Source organism: Microcaecilia unicolor, chromosome 2, assembly GCF_901765095.1.
Source record: "Microcaecilia unicolor chromosome 2, aMicUni1.1, whole genome shotgun sequence".
Taxonomy (NCBI): Eukaryota; Metazoa; Chordata; class Amphibia; order Gymnophiona; family Siphonopidae; genus Microcaecilia; species Microcaecilia unicolor.
Genome location: NC_044032.1, coordinates 69,339,747 through 69,362,045, shown reverse-complemented (window position 1 = coordinate 69,362,045; position 22,299 = coordinate 69,339,747). Strand labels below are relative to the sequence as shown.

General features: G+C 43.8%; 1 protein-coding gene across 2 annotated transcripts in view; it reads right to left on the bottom strand.

Annotated features, from left to right (window-relative positions):
- The window catches only part of TTC23L (tetratricopeptide repeat domain 23 like), a 101,171-nt gene extending 80,418 nt beyond the window's left edge, over nt 1–20,753 (bottom strand). For both annotated transcript variants that reach the window (XR_003940973.1, XM_030193020.1), the window contains exons 1-4: nt 20,710–20,753; nt 12,978–13,046; nt 1,596–1,785; nt 959–1,082 (exon numbers count right to left, since the gene is read on the bottom strand). Coding sequence is in view for 1 of the 2 variants with exons in the window: in XM_030193020.1 (XP_030048880.1) it covers nt 959–1,082; nt 1,596–1,785; nt 12,978–13,039 (376 nt within the window). In the remaining variant the exon portion in view is untranslated. The remainder of the gene's footprint in view (nt 1–958; nt 1,083–1,595; nt 1,786–12,977; nt 13,047–20,709) is intronic.
- Nucleotides 20,754–22,299: the final 1,546 nt, after the last annotated feature.

Here is a 22,299-nt window from a genome sequence, read left to right as displayed (position 1 = left end):
ATGCAGATATAGGCTATGGATGTAGACAGTTTCCAAGATCATAACATTGAAGCAATAATTCTACTTGAATAACCTTTTCTCCTGAGATGTGCCCTCTCAAGATCCGAGCCATAAGACAAAACCAATCCAGATTTGGAATAGTCACCAGACCCTGTTTCAACATTGTCTCTGATACCAGAAGTCTCAATGGATTGTCCACCATCACCCATACTAATTCTGCTGTTTAGCCATCCTAATTGCTGCTAACGTTTTATCCTTATTCTGCTGCTAAATTCATGTGTTGTATCTTTTAACTTTTGTAATTCATGGAAGCCACATTGTGTCTGCATTTGTGGGAAAATGTGGGGTAGAAATGAACTGTAAATAATAAATAATAATAATTATTATTGAACCAACAGTCCAATAGTATTACGACATCATTGCATTTGCTAAGTTTCCGATGTCTTTCTCTCCCCCACTCATAGCATACAATATGAATGTGGTGTAAAAGGTATGCATACTTGATCCTTATCTATCATTGCCATTTGCAGGGCTCAGACCATTAAAAAAATCTGCTCTGCACAGGCCCTATTTCTCAACTATTGGAGTTGACATCGAAACCCACTCCAGCCCATTCTAATCTGTGGTTTTGTGCTGCAATAGTATTCTATAACAGTTTAGAAGCACCCTTAGGTCATTAAAGAATTAGTGCTAAGTGTGCCCCTTTGTGGTGCCTAAAATAAGGTGCCAACTTATAGACTTGCTGCTTTGCCATGTGGCCTCAGATTGAGCAGCATGTTATCGCAAATAAATTAATGGAAACGGCAACAAATATACACTATCGTCATCTCTGATGGGGTTGTGTGTTCAGGGGGTAGGTAGGGAGTAAAGGAAAGGCATGCAGGAAATGTAAATAATGAAAGATATTTCTAGTCTATTGGCTGTTCTTGTCTTGCTGTGCCTCAAATCAGATAGTTACCTTGGAGAGTCAGATAGCCATGAGCAAGATTGGCAAATGATTGTGCCAATTTCCAGTGTCCGTCTCCATGGATAATTCTGGTAAGAGCTACGCATCGGATCAGTTCCTTGTTGGCTTTCAACAGCTGGAAATAACAGAGAAATGAGTGCTTTTGAATCTGAATGGGATCTAGAAATACCATCAACCCAGCAGCTCTAAATCAATTAACTCTGAACCAAGGGCTGCACTGTTGTGAAATTATGCCCTTCTAAAACAGAGGCCCACATTCCAAAGATCTGTCCAGGTAACTTCAGGAGTTACCTGAACAAATCTTTGTTTTTGAAAATTCTCCCCTCTGTTAGCTGAGGAGAAAGATAATTAATATTAATTAGTTTTAACCCTGTCAGCCAAGGAGAAAGATAATTAATATTAAATAGTTTTAACCCTCTATTAAGTTCCAGTTAATATGTTCATAAATTTGTGTCAAGGTGGAGGTTGAGAACAGACAGTGCCTTCAGTTTGTTTAAGGAGGGCAAAACCTTTCTGACAGTAGTGACCACAGCAAACAAAACAGCCAAGTGACTATGCTAAGGAATTTCAAGATGAATATATTACTGAACAAGGATTAAAGAGTAATAAAAGAGAGATTTCACTCTACCTCTTTTTCTTGAATGAACTTCTCAGCCATTGTCAGTGCTTGGGACAATTTTTCCTGGGGAACTGAAGTCACACTCCTATGCTGCAATTTATTTCTGGGTTTAGCTGGCTCTTTCTCACTGTCTTCCAATGTGCTCCCATCCATCGAATTATTAAGATAGTCAGGAAGAGTTGTGTATGCCTCCTGTGTCCTGACATAATTGGTTACAAGATCAGAATAATCACATGATAACGTTTATTGAAAACCTCCTCTCTTTGATATGCAAGGTTAAAGACTAAAAATGCAGATTTTATTTTTCAAGTTTTCACTTTTTCATTTGCAATTACGTAATGTGACTGGCAAAGGCCCTAGTGAAAAGAATGAGCTAAGGGCCCCCATATAACTCCTCTTCCCTCTGTATCCATCTCTCCCCTCCCCTCACTCTTTTTTAAAATTTAGTTTACTCTTATAGTGTAGCCCAGTGATGGCGAACCTTTCAGAGACCGAGTGCCCAAACAGCAACCCAAAATCTAATTATTTATCGCGAAGTGCCAGTACTCGTTATGGGCGGGGTCACCACATATGACTCCACCCCTATGATAGCCACACCCCCTTACACCAGCCATGGCGCATATAAACAGACATCATTGAAAATATTATACTAGTATAGGAGAAAAAAATAACATGATTTTCTTTCATTATAAATCATTTCTGTAAGTTGTTACAGCTCCAGTATACCCAGTGCAAAATAAGATAGCAGATGTAAATTCTCAAATTGGACATATTCCAAACACTAAAATGAAAATAAAATGATTTTTTTCTACCTTTGTTGTCTGGTGATTTTGTTTTTCTATCCATATTGGTCCTAGTCGCTGATTCTGCTGCTCTCTATCTGTTCTCTTAACTCTGTTTCCAGGGCTTCCTTTCCATTTATTTCTTTACTTTCCTCCTTTCTTCTTCATTTCTTGCCCTCCATCCATGTCCAGCAACCCTCCTTTCCCCTCCAGCCACAAATGTCCAGCCACCCTCCTCTCCCCTCCAGGCACAAATGTCCAGCCACCCTCCTCTCTCCCCTGCCCTCCCCTCCAGCCACCCTCCTCTTCCCCCTGCCCTCCCAGCGGCAGGCCTCCCTCCCACCCAGCACCAGTCAGGCAGGCCTCCCTCCCACCCAGCACCAGGCCACCCAGCACCAAGCCTCCCTCCCTCCCACCCACCAGGCCACCCACCCAGGCCTGCTACCCAGCACCAAGCACCAGGCCTGCCACCCAGCACCAAGCACCAGGCCTCCCATCCACCCAGCACCAGGCCTGCCTCCCTCCCACCCAGCACCAGGCCACCCACCCAGGCCTGCCATCCAGCACCAAGCACCAGGCCTCCCACCCACCCAGCACCAGGCCTGCCTCCCACCCACCCAGCACCAGGCCATCCACCCACCCAGCACTCCCACCCAAGCACCAGGCCGCACTCCCATCCAAGCACCAGGCCTCCCTCCCAAGCACCAGGCCTCCCTCCCTCCCTCGCACCCAAGCACCAGGCCTCCCTCCCTCCCTCGCACCAGGCCTCCCTCCCTCGCACCCAAGCACCAGGCCACCCATCCAGGCCTCCCTCCCACCTGGCAGCAGGCACCAGGCCACCCACCCACCCACCCACTCGGCATCAAGCATTCCTCCCTCCCTCCCACCCAGCACCAGCCCGCCCGGCCTCCATCCCTCCCTCCTTCCCTCCGTGCACGAAATTTAAAAGTCTTCCCATATCCAATTTAAGGCGGCGTCAGCAGTAGCAGTGAACAGCGTGCTGCTGGTTCGGTGCGCCTTCAGCCTTCCGTCTCTCAAACTCTGGTCCCGCCCTAACAGGAAATGAGGGCGGGACCAGAGCTTGAGAGACGGAAGGCTGAAGGAGGCGCGCCGAGCCAGCAGCACGCTTTTTGCTGCTACTGCTGACGCCGCCTTAACTCGGACAAGGGAAGACTTTTAAATTTCGTGCTCGGAGGGAGAGATGGAGGCCGGGCAGGCTGGTGCCGGGTGGGAGGGAGGAAGGAATGCTTGATGCCGGGTGGGTGGGTGGGAGGGAGGGCTGGAATGGGCTGAGGCGACCGGCGGCTCGCGTGCCAACCGAGAGGGCTTTGTGTGCCCTCTCTGGCACCCGTGCCATAGGTTCGCCATCACTGGTATAGACCATCCTGCTTATTTTCGAAGGAGAAGGGCGGCCATCTTCCGACACAAATCGGGAGATGGCCGGCCTTCTCCTAATGCTGGCCAAATCGGTATAATCAAAAGCCGATTTTGGCCGACTTCAACAGCTTTCCGTCGCAGGGCCGGCCAAAGTTCAAGGGGGAGTGGCAGCAGTGTACTGAAGGCGGGACGGGGCATGGTTAAGAGATGGCCGGTCTCGGACGATAATGGAAAAAAGAAGGCCAGCCCTGACGAGCATTTGGCCGACTTTACTTGATCCCTTTTTGTTCACGGCGAAGCCTCAAAAAGATGCCCGAACTGACCAGATGACCACCGGAGGGAATCGAGGATCACCTCCCCTTACTCCCCCAGTGGTCACCAACCCCCTCCCACCCAAAAAGAAAAATTTAAATACATTTTTTGCCAGCCTCTATGCAAGCCTCAAATGTCATACCCAGCTCCATCACAAATTTGCTCCTGCAAATAGGTGGGAAAATGTGGGATACAAATGTTATAAATAAATAAATAAATCACAGCAGTATGCAGGTCCATGGAGCAGTTTTTAGTGGGTGCAGTGCACTTCAGGCAGGCAGACCCAGGCCCATTCCCCCCTACCTGTTACACTTGTGGTGGGAAGTGGGAGCCCTCCAACCCCCCCCCCCCCAAAAAAAAACCCACTGTACCCACAAGGGTACACCACTACCATAAGGGCTATGGTAGTGGTGTACAGTTGTGGGTAGTGGGTTTTGGGGGGGGATTTGGGGGGTTCTGCACCCAAGGTAAGGGAACTATGCAGCTGGGAGCAATTTGTGATGTCCACTGCAATGCCCACTAGGGTGCCCGGTTGGTGTACTGGCATGTGAGGGGGACCAGTGCACTACAAATGTTGGCTCTTCCCACGACCAAATGGCTTGGATTTGGCCGGGTTTGGGATGGCTGCCATTAGTTTCCATTATCGGCGAAAATCAATGGCGGCCATCTCTAATGCCGGTGATCTCTAAGGGCGGCCCAAATGTTGAGATTTGGCCAGCCCTGACCGTATTATCGAAATGGAAGATGGTCAGCCATCTTGATTTGATAATACAGTCGGGTACGCCGCTTGACGGGGCCGTCATTAGAGATGGCCGCCCCATTCGATTATGCCCCTCCATATTACAAAAAGAGAGTGAACAAAAAATAACAACAGGTCAATCTGATGCTAGCCCAATTAAACTAATTCTTAAATGAACCCCTAGATTAGCTCCACAACAAGGAGGTATGTTTATAAAGTCATATTCATAGAAACAGAAAAATAGATAAAATAGATAAAATGACAGGCAGACTTGTAGGGCTAAATTGTCTATATCTGCCAATCATATCATCTACTATCCCTTCCTCTCCCTTAGAAATCCTACATGCTTCTCTCATGTTTTCTTGAATTCAGATACAGTCCTTGTCTCCATCCTCTCCACCATGCATCCACCACTCTTTCTGTAATGAAAAATTATTTCTTACCTGATCATTTTCTTTCCTTTAGTCACAGTAGATGAATTCAGAGACCTGTGGGTTATGACCATCTACCAGCAGGTGGAGATAGAGAGCGCTGAATTGCACTGTCTTATAGGATGGAATACTTCTTGGTCAGTCAGTATTTCTCATAAGAAAGCAGAATTATAACATTTCTCCTTCCCCAAAGGGAAAAGTGATAAATCAAGAACTGCAAACACGTAAACCAATAACAGTAGTCCTTCTAAAATATAAAAATGCAGCAACAAGTTCCAGCAGAGAGAACTAACAGATCGGAACCGCAGGAAAAACAGGGTGGACCTCTGGATTCATCTGTTGTGGCTAAAGGAAAGAAAATGATCAGGTAAGAAATAATTTTGTTTTCCTTAGCTTCAGCAGCAGATGAATCTAGAGACTTGCGGGATGTAGCAAAGCAGTCCTAAAGTAGGGTAGGAACTTGAAGCTCCTGCGGATAGCACTGATACTCCAAAAGATGCATCCAACCAAGCAGAGACATCAAAAGAGTAGTGTCTGGAGAATGCATGCAAGGAAGACCATGTCACCACCCTACATATTTCCTCCAGGGAGAACAGATGGGCTTCCACCCAGGAAGTCATGACAGCTCAGGTAGAAGGCACCCGGAATCCGGCCGGAAGTGGTCTACCTGCAAGTAAATACTCAGATGTGATATCCTTGACCCAGCGAGCTAGCATGGCTTTGGAAGCCACATTACCTTTCTGAGTGTTTGAGCAAAGCACAAACAAATGATCTGACGAACGGAATTCATTAGACACTTCCAAATAGTGAAGGAGTACCTGACGAACATCAAGGGAAGAAGGAAGAAACAAAGGCTGATTGATTGAGATGAAAGGCAGAAACCACCTTAGGAAGAAAAGATAGGACTGTGGCCCTGTCACTCCTTCAGAAGAATCCAGTGGATCTTGACAGGACGGTCTGGAGTTCCAAAACCCTGATACCTGGATCTCTGATTAAAACTAGGCTGCCCCGGACGATAGCACATGGTATCTTTTTTTTTTTTTTTTTTTTTTAATTCTTTATTTATTAATTTTAACATTCATAATATATACTTATGAGTGAAAATACACCAAAAGAAAAATCATCATTCAATATACATATATAATCAACCTCAAGGGTAGTCAACTATCGCCCACAAATTTAGGTAACTGATCCAAGAAAAGGAAATATCTATACTTAAAGCTTAAGCAATTTCAAAAAAAAAAAAACAAACAAAAAAAAACAGCTTAATTCCTGAGTGGGTTACTCTAATCTGCCATACAGTGTTGCATATGAGACTAAACCTGTACTCTAACCTCTTCTCTGCTTATTATAAAGTCCTCCAGCTGTTTTGGTTCAAAGAATTGATATTGTTTAAGTTGAAATTTTATTCTACATATACATGGGAATCTGAGGAGAAAGTCTGCCCCAATTGCTATCACCCTAGGGCGTAACAACAAGAACAGCTTACGTCTCCTCTGAGTTTCCCTAGATAGGTCAGGAAATACTCTAACTTTTGAACCCAAAAACAGCGAATCCAAATGTCTCAAAGAAAGTTTGAGCACAGCGTCTCTATCTATTTCCAATGCAAATGTGACCAGTAAAGTGGTCCTTTGGGTTATAACCTCAAGAGAAGACTCAAGGAATGCCGTGAGATTCATTGCATCTTGCCTCTGTAAATTTTCTGGGTTATTCCCATCCACTTGTATATAATAAGCACGAGTTATAGGTGGCAATGAATTTTCAGGCATTCCCAGAGTTTCTATTAGATATTTTCTAACCATCTGGATTGGAAGTATTAAGGGGGATCTAGGAAAATTTATAAAGCGTAAAGTCAATCTCTTAGAATAATTCTCCAGATACTCCAAGCGTCTTAAGGTGAAGTTTTTGTCCTTAATTAAAGTTTGTTCCACAAGTGCAAGGTTTTCAGTTTTTTCTGACAATTTCTTGACCTCCGAAGCCTGGAGTTCACAAGTTTGTATTTGATTTAAGACAGTCTCCGAAAGTGCTTTAATTGTCTCCATATTTTTCAAAACTAAAGCTTGTAATGCAGATTGGGTTGTAGAGGTTAGGTCCCATAGTGATTCCAAAGTCACTACGGCAGGTTTCACTACCATTCCCACTAAAAACTCCGGGAGAGGGGCCTTGGAGGCTTGCTCCAGGATACTCACTGTTTTGGAAACAACGTGAGTAGATGGCAGTCCCGGTCCCTCCTGCTTATCGGCTCCAGTTGTCCTCTCGTGCTGGCTCCCTCTCTGTTCGCCTTGTATTCCTCCCAGGATTGCAGCGACAGGGCTCGCACTTAGAGCTTCTCTTCCGGGTTGTGGGGGTGCCGCACGCTCGACGGGGCTCAAGGAAGCCCCGTCTACACTGCCGTCTAGCGTCAACGCGCCAGCTTCGGCTGAAGGGGTAGACGCCAACTCAGGAGCGGAGAAAACTCAGAAATGCTCCAACGTCGTCTGGAGTAGCTGGGGCGCTCCGCCCGGGACATGGGGAGCCTCCCGGACTTTGCCTCTCCTCTTACCCATCGCTAGATAGGTAAGACGCTCTCACAAGAGTCAGCTGCTGCAATCTCCGAGTGTGTCCGCTTAGGCTGTTTGAACCGTCGCCATCTTGGATTGCACATGGTATCTTTAAAACAAGCATGACCCAACCGGAAAGAACATTTAGACAGTTCTCAGGAAGATGCTGAGTCTTTGAGTCACCCAGATCTTTCACTAACTTTGCTAAGTCCTCACCAAACAACTGCTTACCCTTAAAAGGAAGCTTAGCCAGCCATTATTTGAAGCTGCATCTGCCACCCAGTGGTGTATCCACATCCAACAAGCTGTGACCACGCCTGAACCAAGTCATACAAGGAATCTGCCAAATATGCCAGCCCTATTTCCACATCTGGTAATTCAGGTGGAAGTTGACTGTTGGTTTCTGGAAGAAATCTGAAATCTGTTGCACCCAGCTGAGGCTCGCTGTAGCAGCAGATAAGCTGCAGATAGCTGCCTGTTGGAACTTGTTGCTGCAGAGAGAGAGAGAACTTCTGAATTGTCAGAGGAAGGCTGTGCTGAATCCATCAGTTGAGGCTGAGTCTGGCTTAGAGGGTCCAAGAGAGATGGAGACCAGCAGCTGAGAAGGAACCCCTGAAGTGGTCTGATGTGAAATCTGGCCCATGGAAGAATGTCCAAAATAGAGACCATTGCACCCAGAACAAATATATTATTAGATCCCAGGACTTGGTAGGGAAAGTAGAATCTGACTTGGGTGTGAATCTTTGGCTGATGAGCAACAGGAAGAAATGTCCTCCCTAAGCCTATGTCGAATATCACTCCCAGATATGCCAGGATTTGTGCTGGAAACAACTGACTCTTGGTAAGATTGAATACCAGTCCTAAGGACTGAAGAAGAGTAGCTATCTTGATAGGAAGAGTCTCAAGTCAGCTATTCACGAGGTATGGATGAACCTCTAATCCATCCTTGTGAAAGAAGGTTGCCACTACTATAATTATCTTTTAAAAATGTCTTTGGTGATGTGAAAAGGCTGAATGACATGGTCATATATTGATAATGTTCTCCAAGGATTGCCAATGACAAATCTTCTGTGGGAAGGTGAAATAGGAATATGAAAGCATGCTTCCTTGAGATCCAGGGAGGTTAGAAACTCTCCCTGCTGTACTGAAACTATTAAGGGAAGGGAAAGGGACTTGATATACCACCTTTCTGAGGTTTTTGCAACTACATTCAAAGCGGTTTACATATATTCAGGTACCTTTTTGTACCAGGGGCAATGGAGGGTTAAGTGACTTACCCAGAGTCACAAGGAGCAGCAGTGAGAATTGAACTCAGTTCCCCAGGATCAAAGTCCACTGCACTAACTACTAGGCTACTCCTCCACTCTGTAATGTTCACATTGTGAAATGCTGAACCTTTAACACACTGACTCTTTTGAAGTCCAAACTCAGCTGGAATGAAGCTCCCTTCTTTGTAACTACAAAGTAAATGGAATAACTTCCTGGTCCCCAAATGCAATTGGGGACACTCTTAACTATGCCTAAATGAAGAAGCATTTGCAAGGTGGCTTGAACTGCTTGATATTTGGGCTGGAGCTTGCATGGAGATTCCAAGAAAAAATCTGCAGTGAAATGGGAGAACTACAGTTTGTAACCTTGCTTTAGTATTTCCAAAACACATTGGTTTGAAGTAATTTTGGTCCACTCCTCATGGAACCTGGAGAGTAGTCCTGCTATGAAACCCGAGGAGTGAACCAAGATCCCATCATTAGGAGAAGCAGAAGGCATTGGTAGACCTGGAGTTTGAAGCCAAATTCACTGTCAGCATGAAAGGTGGCTTGTCTTTGTTGAAGTGGGAACCCTGAAAGTTAGATTTGCCTGGCCTGTGGCACTTGGCCTCAAGAAACCTAAGACAAGACTGAGAGGATTTATGATTCAACAATTTTTATTGATGGTTTATCAAGTACAACATCACAGTCGAGGTATAACAACGAAGCATGAACAAATTTATGCTTATACAAAGAATAAACTATCTGAGAACAAGCTCATCAATAAAAACTTTTTGTGTGCGTATCCCCAAACCACCCCCCTCACCCCCCCCCAAAAAAACAACTAGAGAAGCCTGAGGTGTGTGCCATCTGAGGCCTTAGGAATGCAATGGTGCCTCATTATACTGATAGCAGCACATCAAAAGGAATTTAAGATCAAACTCCTGGCCCTATGCCAAAGGGACTGGATGTATCCCTCCCACTGTAAAAAATATCTTCCTTTGTTTAGGTGAGCACTTAGCAGGTCTCTGTTCTAAAAGCATTAAGGTATGCCTACGATTCCTGCAGGCCCAAAAAGAAGGGGCCTCCTCTCCAACCCACATACTCAAAATAGACTGAGAGGATTTAAAAGAATCTTTGGACTTGTCCTCTGGCAATCTCTGAATCTGGGAGTCCCTTAGGTCTTTACCCAACTTCTCTAGATCTTCTCCAAACAAAAGTTTACCTCTAAAAGGCAGCTTGCTAAATGTGACTTAGAAGCCACATCAGCTGTCCAATGCCTTATCCAGAACTATCTTCTTGCTGAGAGGATCAAGAACTGGCTGGTATGGCTGCACATTGGAGCCATACCAACTAGTGTGACTGAGAGCAAGAGCTAGATGATATGTCTGAAATATTTAACAAAGTTGAGACTAGCATATATATCCAACTGGGCATTTAAAAGTCCATCCTTTAATGATGCCGCACGTTCAGAAATCATAGCCATAAGTATAGACAGTTATTCAAATATTATCACATGAATACACCAGAACAGGCATCCATATGCACATTGCAAAAGTAAACAACTTCTACAGAGTACATCCAAAACTTAGAGCCCTGTTTACTAAGCAGCGTTAAGGGTTCACTAGCATTTTTAGCGAGAGCTAAACGCTACAGAATATATGGGTGTCTCTAGTGTTTAGCGTGTGCTACAAATGCTAGCGCGACTTAGTAAACAGGATCCTTAATTTTTATTTTCTCATTACCATCTTCCAAAATTCCAGAGAGCAGATGTACAGATCAGTAGGACCCAAAGCAGTCCAAAACAAGTAAAGTCAGAAACAACACAGTTTATACCTAAATGTTCTACCACCTTTAGGATTCACTTTTGGGTTTAAAAAGCAAAACCATTTGCATGTAAGGACTGGATAAATGAACTAAAACAAAGTTTAAAGCAAATGCCGTTAATATGTAATTCTTAAGGAGTAGCAATAATGAAACAGTGATGGAATATCCACATAGCAAACAGCCTGAGCCAACGGATTTATTTTCCATTGAACATAATTAACTTTGTATGAACTTGGTGGATAATCGTGTGCTCTGGACTTCTGCATGAAGTCTATTAGAGCAGCAGGCAGGTCCCTGGAGTAGTGTAGTAGTCAGTGCAGTGCACCATGGAGTGGGGGACTCTGGTCCCTATCTCCCTCTACCTATCACAATTGTGGGGGAAACTGTTAGCCCTCCAAAACTCACCAGAAACCCACTGTACCCATAAAGGCTACTGTAGTGGTGTACAGTTCTGGCAGTGGGTTTTGGGGAGCACAGCTGACAAGATAAGCAGTGAGAAGTTACCTGGAAGCATGTTTTTGAAGTCCACTGCAGTGCCCTCTAGGGTGCCCCATTTATTTCCTGGGATGTCTGGGAGACCAGCCTACTAAAAATGCCTCAGCATAGCTTTATTTTCTACGTTTTTCACTTGGACGTTTTTTTTTGTTTTTTTTAATGGACCAAAAAACAAAACGTCCAAAGCAGTATTTTCGAAAACAAAAGATAGACATTTTTCTTTTTTGAAAACAAACTTCTTTCCTATTCAGATTTTGGACGTTTTTTGCAAAACGTCTAAAGTTGGACTTAGACATCATATCATAAGTACATAAGTATTGCCACACTGGGACAGACTAAAGGTCCATCAAGCCCAGCATCCTGTTTCCAACAGTGGCCAACCCAAGTCACAAATACCTGGCAAGATCCCGAAAAAGTTCAATACATTTTATGCTGCTTATCCCAGAAATAGTAGTGGATTTCCCACAAGTCAATTTAATAATGGTCTATGGACTTTTCCTTTAGGAAGCAGTCCAGACCCTTTTTAAACCCTGCTAAGCTAACCGCCTTTACCACATTCTCTGGCAATGAATTCCAGAGTTTAATTACACATTGAGTGAAGAAAATTTTTCTCCGCTTCGTATTACAATGCCCCTCCACGTTACATTTCTCACAGAAACATGGCGCCAATATCACTAAGCCTGACTCTAAACTAAACTCCTTTGTAAAGATGCAGAAAAAAGGAATACCTTTACTGCCAATATAAATAAAGTTCTGGTAACAAAAAGAAAGTTCGACAAAAGAAGTGAGGAAAACTTTCGGGGTGTTTAAGTAACTGCCCTCTGTAAAAAAAACTGAGAGGATTCAAAGCTCTATAAACATTTTGGGCTCTTGGCACGCTCCTTTGGTAACACTTCTTCGGGTATATGCCTGTGGCTCTGTGCCACTGTAAAGTCTCTTTTTTCAGCCTGACTTGCTGGTCACTAAGATGACATCAGCAGTCAGGGATCAGTTTACCTGGGAACACTGCAAGCTGAACAACACAGAAGAGACTCTCAGAAAACCAGCTCCCAGGTACTTGCCAATAGTACCAACAGAACTCCCATGCCTCTGTGCAGTAGGTCACCTTCTCCCCTCAGTTGTTTTGTCCTAGCTTTCTACTTTATTTGAATGTATTTGATCTACTGCAGCTTTTACCACAACTTCTCTATTCTGATATTATAACTACGGCATGCTATCAGTATCTTTTGACGATATATTGCTATGAACCACACACTTCTGAGCAACTGTTAGCTCTTCTAGAAGAACTAATTTAAAAACTGCTCTCACTATTAAAGGTTAGCGCCAGCAGCCTGTTTTCAACCTGGTTAAGGTAGAGCCCACCCTCTGAAAATAAACTCTCCCGTCCCCAGAATATTGCCCAGTTCCCAATAAATCTATATGTCTTTTCCCTGCATCATTGTCTCATCCATGCATTGAGCCTCCAGAGCTCTGCCTGTCACTGGGGTCCTGCACATAGAACAAGGAGCATTTCTGAAAATGCAACCTCAGAAGTTTTGGGCATTGAGAAGTTTCAAATTTCCAGCATTATCAATCAAGTCTGATTTACCAGTCCCACTGCTTAACTTTTGTTTGGCACCTTACATTGAATTATATACTTACAATTTTAAGTTCCTCAAATCACCCATGGAATCTGTAGGTATACATATCGGGCTAGCCTGCATCTCTGTCCTGTAACAAGAAGAAACATACTGCATGTCATCTCTGCATCAAATATGAATAAACTGATGTAATCAAGAAAATACAAATGAAATGTACAATCAAAACTGCTACTACTATTTATCCTTTCTACAGCAATACAAGTTGCTGAGGCAAAGTAAAATACTAATTTAAAAATCCTATAAAAGACAGTTACAATATTTAACTCAAAACTAAAAAATACTAAAGCCAAAGGATGTGAAAAGGAGAGTCATTAATACATTTCCTTCAAGTCACCAATAGAACTCTGAGAAGCTGTGAAACAGACTACGCAGTTTTTTGTTTTTTTTTGGGGGGGGGGGGCTGCATTTCAATTAAAATTTGTAATCATGATTAATAGCACAATTAAATATATCTATTTCCCACTGCAGTTCCTTGTGACTCTGGGAAAGTCATCTAACCCTCCATTGCATCAGCTACAAAATAAATACCTGTATATAATATGTAAACTTCCGGGATCCGCCAGTGATCCTGACACTGCTCATGATGAACTGGAAGGGAAATGAAAAGAGGTGCTAGTCTGCGATGGGGGAAGGGTGGAGGGGGAGAAGCAGCAGGGAAGGGAAACAAGAGGAGGTGCCAGTCCGCAATGGGGAGAGAGAGAGATGAAACAGGGAAGGGAAACAAAAAGAGGTATCAGTCTGCAATGGGGGGAAGAGTGAGAGATGCAGCATGGAAGGGAAACAAGAGGAGGTGCCATTCTGCAATGGGAGGAGGGTGGGGGAAGAGGGAGAGATACAGCAGAGAAGGGAAACAGAAATCTGACCACGGGGTGGCAGGGAGGTTGAAAAATGCTGGACTTGGGGGGAAGACTGCTTGAGCCACAGAGGGAGGGGGTGAAAGAAATAAGACAGATGTTAGGATTGGAGTAAGGGTGTGAGTAGAGGGAAAAGAGACACTGGACGGGTGGGGGAAGAATGAGAGAGACCTGGATCCAAAGATGGAGGGAGGAACAGAGAAAGATGCTGAACTGCCAGGGTCCAGCGTTGGGGGGGGGGGGGGCAAACAGGGAAGTTGTCCTGGGCCCCACAGTTCCAGGGGGCCACCAGAGTCCATCATCTCTTCCCCTTTCTTGTCATCCCAAACCTGCCATGTTTTCCACATTGAGCGAGAGACTCCCACTTTGGCAGGTCATCTTCCACACTCCTGCCAAAGCAGGAAAGTCTCCCGCTCTACAGGGGCAGTCCTATAATGAAGCACTCTGCCGCACTCCTCCGGCATCTTTCCCTTTCCTTCAATCCACCACTGCTTCCCCCTCCCCCCTCCCCCCCCCCCCCCCCCGGACTGGCATCTCCTCTTTTCCTTCTTCTCTCCCTCATTCCTCTTCCCCTGTGGTACCTTTAATTTGTTTCAAAACTTGCTGGGCAGTGGTAGCGATTCACAGGCGCTGCCCTGTCGCCAGCCCCACATTCTCTCTTTACTGCTGTGGCCTGCCCTCTCTGAGGTAACTTCCTGTTTCATCTGGGGCAGGCCGTGCAGCAGAGAAAGAAGATTTCGGGCCAGCTGCAGGGCAGCGCCTGTGAATCGCTGCTGCCGCCCGGCAGGTTTTGAAACAAATTAAAAGTAGGTTCAGGAGAAGAGGGTTGAGGGAGGAAGAGGGGAGATGCTGGCCTGCTGGGTGGGTGGGGGGAGAGAATGTGAGAGAAGCTGGGCTCGAGGCAAGAAGGCTAGATAAAACAGGATACTGGTTGAGCCTATCTAGCCCATAATCTTTTTATTATTGTTTTCGTGTTTGCTATTGTTTTGGGTGGACCAGTGTGGTGGCAATCTCCACATATAACGGATTCAGCCCATATAATGGCATTATATTGGCTGAATCCAGTATATATAGAGATTGCCACCACACCGGTTCACCCAAAACAATAGCAAACACTATTGAAAACAATAGTAAAAAGATTATTAGAAATAATGGACTCAACTCTGTCCTCATATTCCACTCCAGCCTATCCGAATCAGTCATGTCATTTGCAGGACACAGACTGAAAAGGTCTGCTCGGCACTGTCCTCACATTTCAACTTACTGGAATTTCTATTGAAGCCCTCTCCAGCCCATCCTAAAATGGATTGCCATATTTGGGACCCAGACCATACAAAAGCCTGCCCAGCACTGGCCTTAGTTTTTACAGCCAGAGTCACCAACTAAGCACCACTTGACATGAAAACACATATGCAACCCTTTAAGTTTTGGGGATTTTTTTATACCATTCATTTTCTAATTAGAGATCCTCTGTGTTCATCCCACACCTTTTTGAATTCCACCACCATTTTTTCTCCCTTAATGCTCTTTAAGGATTAGGATGAGTCTGCTTTGAGAAATGTACATTTTTTTTCTATTTTAGTATTCTGTAGAGTACAGGAGAAAATGCATTTTGGTTTCTCATTTATTTATTTGTTGCATTTGTATCCCACATTTCCCACTTATTTGCAGGCTCAATGTGGCTTACATAGTACCGTTAAGGCGTTTGCCCAGTCGGTTGATAGCAAATACAAGGTTGTATAGTGATTGAATGAGGTATATGTGGAGGGTCGGAAGGGATGAAGATTGTGTGTTGTCCAGTACGATCATTAGGCATGCTGTGTTTTGGGTGAAAAGGTTTACGTAGGATCGTTGGGGTAGGCCTTTTTGAAGAGGTTGGTTTTTAGTGATTTCCTGAAGTTCAGGTGGTCATGGATTGTTGTCACAGATTTTGGGAGGCCATTCCGTAGTTGTGCGCTTATGTAGGAGAAGCCGGATGTGTAGGTTGTTTTGTATTTCAGTCCTTTGCAATTTGGATAGTGTAGGTTTAGGTATGATCTTGATGACCCGACTCTGTTTCTTATTGGTAGATCTATGAGGTCTATCATGTATCCTGGGACTACGCCATATATAATTTTGTGGACTAAAGTGCAGATTTTGAAGATGATCCATTCTTTGATTGGGAGCCAATGCAGTTTTTCTCAAAGGGGTTTGGCACTTTCGAAGCGTGTTTTGCTGAATATCAACCTGGCTGCTGTATTTTGAGCGGTCTGGAGTTTTTTTTGTGAGTTGTTCTTTGCTTCCCGCGTAGATTCCGTTGCAGTAATCTGCATGACTTAGGACCATTGATTGTATTAGGTTTTGAAAGGTTTCCCTTGGGAAGAAAGGTTTTAGTCGTTTGAGCTTCCACATGGAATAGAACATTTTCTTTATTACAGAGTTTACTTGGCTTTTGAGAGTAAGGTTGTGGTCGAGTGTGACACCGAGTATTTTCAAGCTGTCTGAGGTAGGGAGGATGTGTCCTGGGGTATTTATAGTTGTGGGTTTGTACTTGTTATGTTGAGAAGAGAGGATGAGGCAGTGTGTTTTTTCAGTGTTCAGTTGGAATGAGTTTGCCCAGGAGTCCATGATGTTCAGGCCATCATTGATTTTATTGGTTATTTCAGTCAAGTCATGTCTGAAGGGGATGTAGATTGTAACATCATCTGCGTAAATGAATGGGTTGAGGCCTCAATTGGATAGGGACTGTGCCAGTGGAATCATCATCATGTTGAAGAGTATTGGTGATAATGGTGATCCTTGAGATACTCCGCATACTGCTTTCCACGGTTTACCAATATTGCCCTGCTTATAGAGTCTGCATTTCTTGGGTGAAGGGCTCATGGAGTGAAGGAGTAACCTAATGGTTAGTGCAGTCAGTGGCCTGAGAATCAGGGGAACCTGGAACTCTGGGCATGTCACTTAACCCTCCATTGTCCCAGGTACAAAATAAGTACCTGTATGTATTACGTAAAACACTTTGATTATAACCACAGAAAGGTGTACATCAAATCCCATCCTGTTTCAGTTTTTGTGGTTCCCTATTCTTTATCATATGGAAATCTATCCATGTTTTGAATGTGTGACTGAGGTGACAGATTCTGCTAGCATGTAGTGTCCATGTAGGAATCTGTAACAATACAGTTTGTTCTAGTTTCCCAGTCGTGGGCATACTGGAGCTGTAGGGTCCAGTAGAATATTTATAGCACTGCCTTTTCACAGGTGGGCTAGGGCTCTTATGGTTTGGTAAGTTTGCCATATAGGTTTTGAATGAGTCTTTGCAGGGTTTTGTACTATTTAATGTTCGAGACTAATGGTCTCCACATCCTGTAGAGATGTCAGCAGTGGAAGGAGTGAGTGGATTATCCTGAGGCGATAATCACAATTTGAATATTTTTTGTGTGATGTGATATAAGAGGGATAGCTCTGTTGTTGGGAATATGGAGTTTGTGATACAGAACTGGAGCTTCAGGATTTATATTGAGACTCTGTTCGATCCTTTAGAGAATCCAGAACATGCCACATAGCAGAATTTATTGAATGATGCCATCAATTATAACGGCGGTTTTACCGGGAGCTGAAACTAGCTGGAGGAGGGCTTCTTTATGTATAGAAGTTCACGCTGTCTTATATTACTAATTTAATAAAGGAGATTGGGAAAGAGGTATGTGATGTGGTGGTGGACATGATGTATGGAAATGTTGTTTTGACTCCCCCCCCCCCCTGCTGCCACCTCTCTCTAGAGCTCACCACCTTGGCCATAGCTTGCACTGGTTGTCCCTCCAGTGCTTCTCATGGGTCTGCAGCTTACTCCCCTCCCCCCATCTGGGGTTCGGCATCTCCCCCTCCCCCCCACGACTATCTCTTGTTGGTCCCCAGCAGAGGCAGCTGAAACACTGCCTATGGCCTGCTCCAAAACTATCCTCCAGCCTGTCCAATCTCCTCTGACATCACTTCCTGTTTCTGCATGGGAGGGACGAGTTGGAATGAAAGCTTCAGACCAGGCCACAGGCAGCGTATGTGCAACGCTACTGCTGCCGGGGAAAACCAGCTTTAAGGTAGACCGGTGAGAGAGAGGCCTGATATTGAATTGCAGATGGGAGGGAAGATGCTGGATTGCATTGAGGACAGGGGTTGGGTGTGGAAGAGAGCAGAAGAAATGTTTAGAGGAGACAGGTGATGCTGCAATGTGTTTAATTTTTTTAAAAGATCAGGAAGAAGAGTAAAAGGGCATAAAAATACTTAAAGAGTAAGAAAAAAAACAAAAAACAATGAGAGAAAAAAGGAAAAAGAAGGAAATGCACCTGTTTGGAAAAAAGCCTACAAAAAGATGTGACCAACAGTGGTCAATTGAAAAATCACACTTAGTAATTAAAGCATTAATCACAGAGCAAACTGTGATTAGCTCATAACCCTATTTTTTTAAAAATAGTGATTACATAGAAAAGTGCCACCAAGGACACTTTTGGGATGGGGAGGGAGGTTATGAGGCCCACTCAGTCCACATGAATATTTCGGTGATATTTGGGGGATAAAAATACTTAAGAGTAAGAAAAAAACAAACAAAAACAATGAGAGAAAAAAAGAAAAAGAAGGAAATGCACCTGTTTGAAAAAAAAATTACAAAAGGATGTTGCCAATGGTGGTCAATTGAAAAATCATGCTTAGTAATTACAATGGACCGTAACTTTTAACCCTAGAGAGCCAAGTGGCATCCACAACAAAGAAAATGTTCCACTCAATGTGGAAAGTCAAACAAGTGAAGCAATTCTTCCCGAGGGAAATATTTCGCAACTGGATACAATCAATGGTACTAAGCCACTTAGATTACTGCAATGGAATTTATGCAGGATGTAAAGAACAAACCTTAAAGAAACTTCAGACTGCTCAAAACACGGCAGCTAGGCTTACATTTGGTAAAACGCGATTTGAAAACGCAAAACCCCTCCACGAAAAACTACACTGGCTCCCAATCAAAGAACGTATCGCCTTTAAAATCTGCACCCTGGTTCACAAAATCATCCACAGAGAAGCCCCGAGTTACATGACAGACTTGATCAACTTACCAATTAGAAATACATCCGAATCAACACGATCTTATCTAAATCTGCACTACCCAAGCTATAAAGGACTTAAATACAAAACAACTTACGCATCTAGTTTTTCCTACATAAGCACACAACTGTGGAACGCATTACCAAAAAGCCTTGAAAACGACGTACGACAACCTAAACTTCCGGAAATCACTAAAAGCCAACCTGTTTAAAAAGGCATACCCTACCAATCCAACTTAAATGCCTAATCTCTGCAACACAACCAAACTAAAGCACGTAATGGACATAACACCACTCTTCCGTTCTCTGATTCCCTAATGTGGCTGTGCCACATGAACTTGATTTTACCACAACATCACCCTATATTTGTTCACACCGGAGCCTGCAAAGGCCTCACCAGTACTATGTAAGCCACATTGAGCCTACAAATTGGTGGGAAAATGTAGGATACAAATGTAACAAATTTAAAAAAATAATTAAAAAAAGCATTAATCACAGAGTAAACTGTGATTAGCTCGTAACCCTATTTTTTTTTTTTAAATAGTGATTACATGGAGTGCCACCAAGGACACTTTTGGGGTGGGGAGGGAGGTTAGGAGGCCCACTCAGTCCACATGAATATTTCGGTGATATTTGGGGGGAGGGGGTTGGATGGAGTTTCCAGGTGGTCCCCTTTGGAACACTAGGGACATTTTGGGGGTTAGGGAGTTGGAGATCCTCTACTCCTTTATGACAGCCTTGAACTGGTATAAAAATTTAGTGCTACAACACAAGTAAAATATTGTGCTAGATTTTAATGCAATCTTTTACAACAGGCGCAATTTAATATGCAACTATTTGCATGCCCACTATGCTACCCTTCAGTGAAGTGGTTATATGCTGATTTTCCTGTGCTTATCTTTCTTCATACATCAAGATAAGACTAGCAGAGGAGATTCATGAGTAAACCGCTGTACCAATGGGTAGCGCAGATTATGGCATCAGCCTCTAAATATGGTGTGTGAAAAAGCAAGTCAAAGAAACATTCTGGTATATCATGCCCCCATGGCATGCCATCTGCTCCTCCTGTAAAAAGACCACTAGGGCTCTAGAAAGGGATACTGAATCCTTGTACAAGTTATCAGTTTGATGGTCCTCTTCACTATTCCTTGTCTAGCCCTCCCTCCCTTCTAAGAGCAGCCCTGTATTCCCCCCTCCCTCTCCTCCTCCTACAGAGGTTCCAGGGTATTAGTTTCCCCTTTGCTTTAAGAGTCACCTGCTTCCTTTGATTCCCACATGAATCAACCCTTTGATTACGTCTTCCTCTAGATATCAAAAAAGGCACCCTGCAAAAATGCATGCAATCACACAACTTGCTAGAAATAACAAAAGTCTCTCTCTCTCTCTATTTTTTCATCCTTCTAGTGGCACAAATTATATCCCACCCCCCGAAAAAAAATGGAAAAGATTTAAGTTTTTACTACTCAGCAATGAGGCTGTGGTATGTTTTAATCACAGGTCATAAAAATGCCTCCACAAGTTCTTTTTTAAATACTAAAAGAAAAAAAAGTGAATATCTCAAAGTTATACGTCAAAATCAAGACACGTTTTTTTGATTTGTGAGTAGTAGCTACTGCGATCTTTTTCTTCCATTTAAAAAAAATATATAATTTGTGCTAGGTTAATAGTATTAGATGTATTTTCCCTTTAACCACTGTTCGCTCATTTGCCCTCCTTTATTGTTGGCTTTCTCCTTTAAAGTTCCAGTTCGATTTGAAGAAAACTCCGGGGGAAGGGGAAACGGAACAAGCACGGAAGCGTCCAGTACCTGTCACTAGTGTCACCCTTGGATGGCGGTTTGGGATCTGGACTCTGAAGCTTCGGCACTCGCTCTCCTGCTCCTTTGTTCTAGCGAACAGCGTCCGGGGTCGCCATGGTGACAGACTTACCTCCTCCAGCGGTATCCACAACAACCTCACTGGCCGGGAGGGGTTTCCTGTGCCAGGCAGGCAGGGCCGGCTGAAAGAATAGGCCAGGTGAAGGCTGCTTCTCCAAAGGAAGTTAGATTGAGAACAGGAGACGCGATGACTGAGCCTATGTAGCCTATGAAGCCAGTAGGCGGAGCTTGCCACCAAAACAATAGCAAAAGCTGTTAACAGAATAAGATTATTAGAAATAACGGACTGCCTATGAGTGGACCATCTGTAAAAATTCAACACCTGTTCCAGTTGGATAGGCAGTGTCTTAAAAGGTGGAGGACAAAAGATTTTGTTTAGACTTATTTGAAAGCTTCCTATAAGTGGATATAAATATCATGAAATAAAAATTGAATATCACTAAAATAAGTACATAAGTAATGCCACACTGGGAAAAGACCAAGGGTCCATCGAGCCCAGCATCCTGTCCACGACAGCGGCCAATCCAGGCCAAGGGCACCTGGCAAGCTTCCCAAACGTACAAACATTCCACACATGTTATTCCTGGAATCTTGGATCTTTCCAAGTCCGTTTAGTAGCGGTTTATGGACTTGTCCTTTAGGAAACCATCCAACCCCTTTTAAACTCTGCTAAGCTAACCGCCTTCACCACTTTCTCCGGCAACGAATTCCAGAGTTTAATTACACGTTGGGTGAAGAAAAATTTTCTCCGATTTGTTTTAAATTTACTATACTGTAGTTTCATCGCATGCCCCCTAGTCCTAGTATTTTTGGAAAGCGTGAACAGAAGCTTCACATCCACCTGTTCCACTCCACTCATTATTTTATATACCTCTATCATGTCTCCCCTCAGCCGTCTCTTCTCCAAGCTGTATAGCCCTAGCCTCCTTAGTCTTTCTTCATAGGGAAGTCGTCCCATCCCCGCTATCATTTTAGTCGCCCTTCGCTGCACCTTTTCCAATTCTACTATATCTTTCTTGAGATGCGGCGACCAGAATTGAACACAATACTCAAGGTGCGGTCGCACCATGGAGCGATACAACGGCATTATAACATCCTCACACCTGTTTTCCATACCTTTCCTAATAATACCCAACATTCTATTCGCTTTCTTAGCCGCAGCAGCACACTGAGCAGAAGGTTTCAGTGTGTTATCGACGACGACACCCAGATCCCTTTCTTGGTCCGTAACTCCTAATGTGGAACCTTGCATGACGTAGCTATAATTCGGGTTCTTTTTTCCCACATGCATCACCTTGCACTTGCTCACATTAAAAATAGCTTAAAAATTATTGTAGCTGGTAGAGAAACAGCAGTTAAAAACGCTGCATTTTTTGTGCTCATTCTTCTCTTCTACACTGTTCTGTGCAATACAGATGACCAAGTTTCAGTGAGGATATTCTGTTTCCTGATGGGTTCATCTTAACTGTTGTTGTAATCTGCCTTGGGAAGCCTGGTGTTATAAAGATGGAATATATGAAA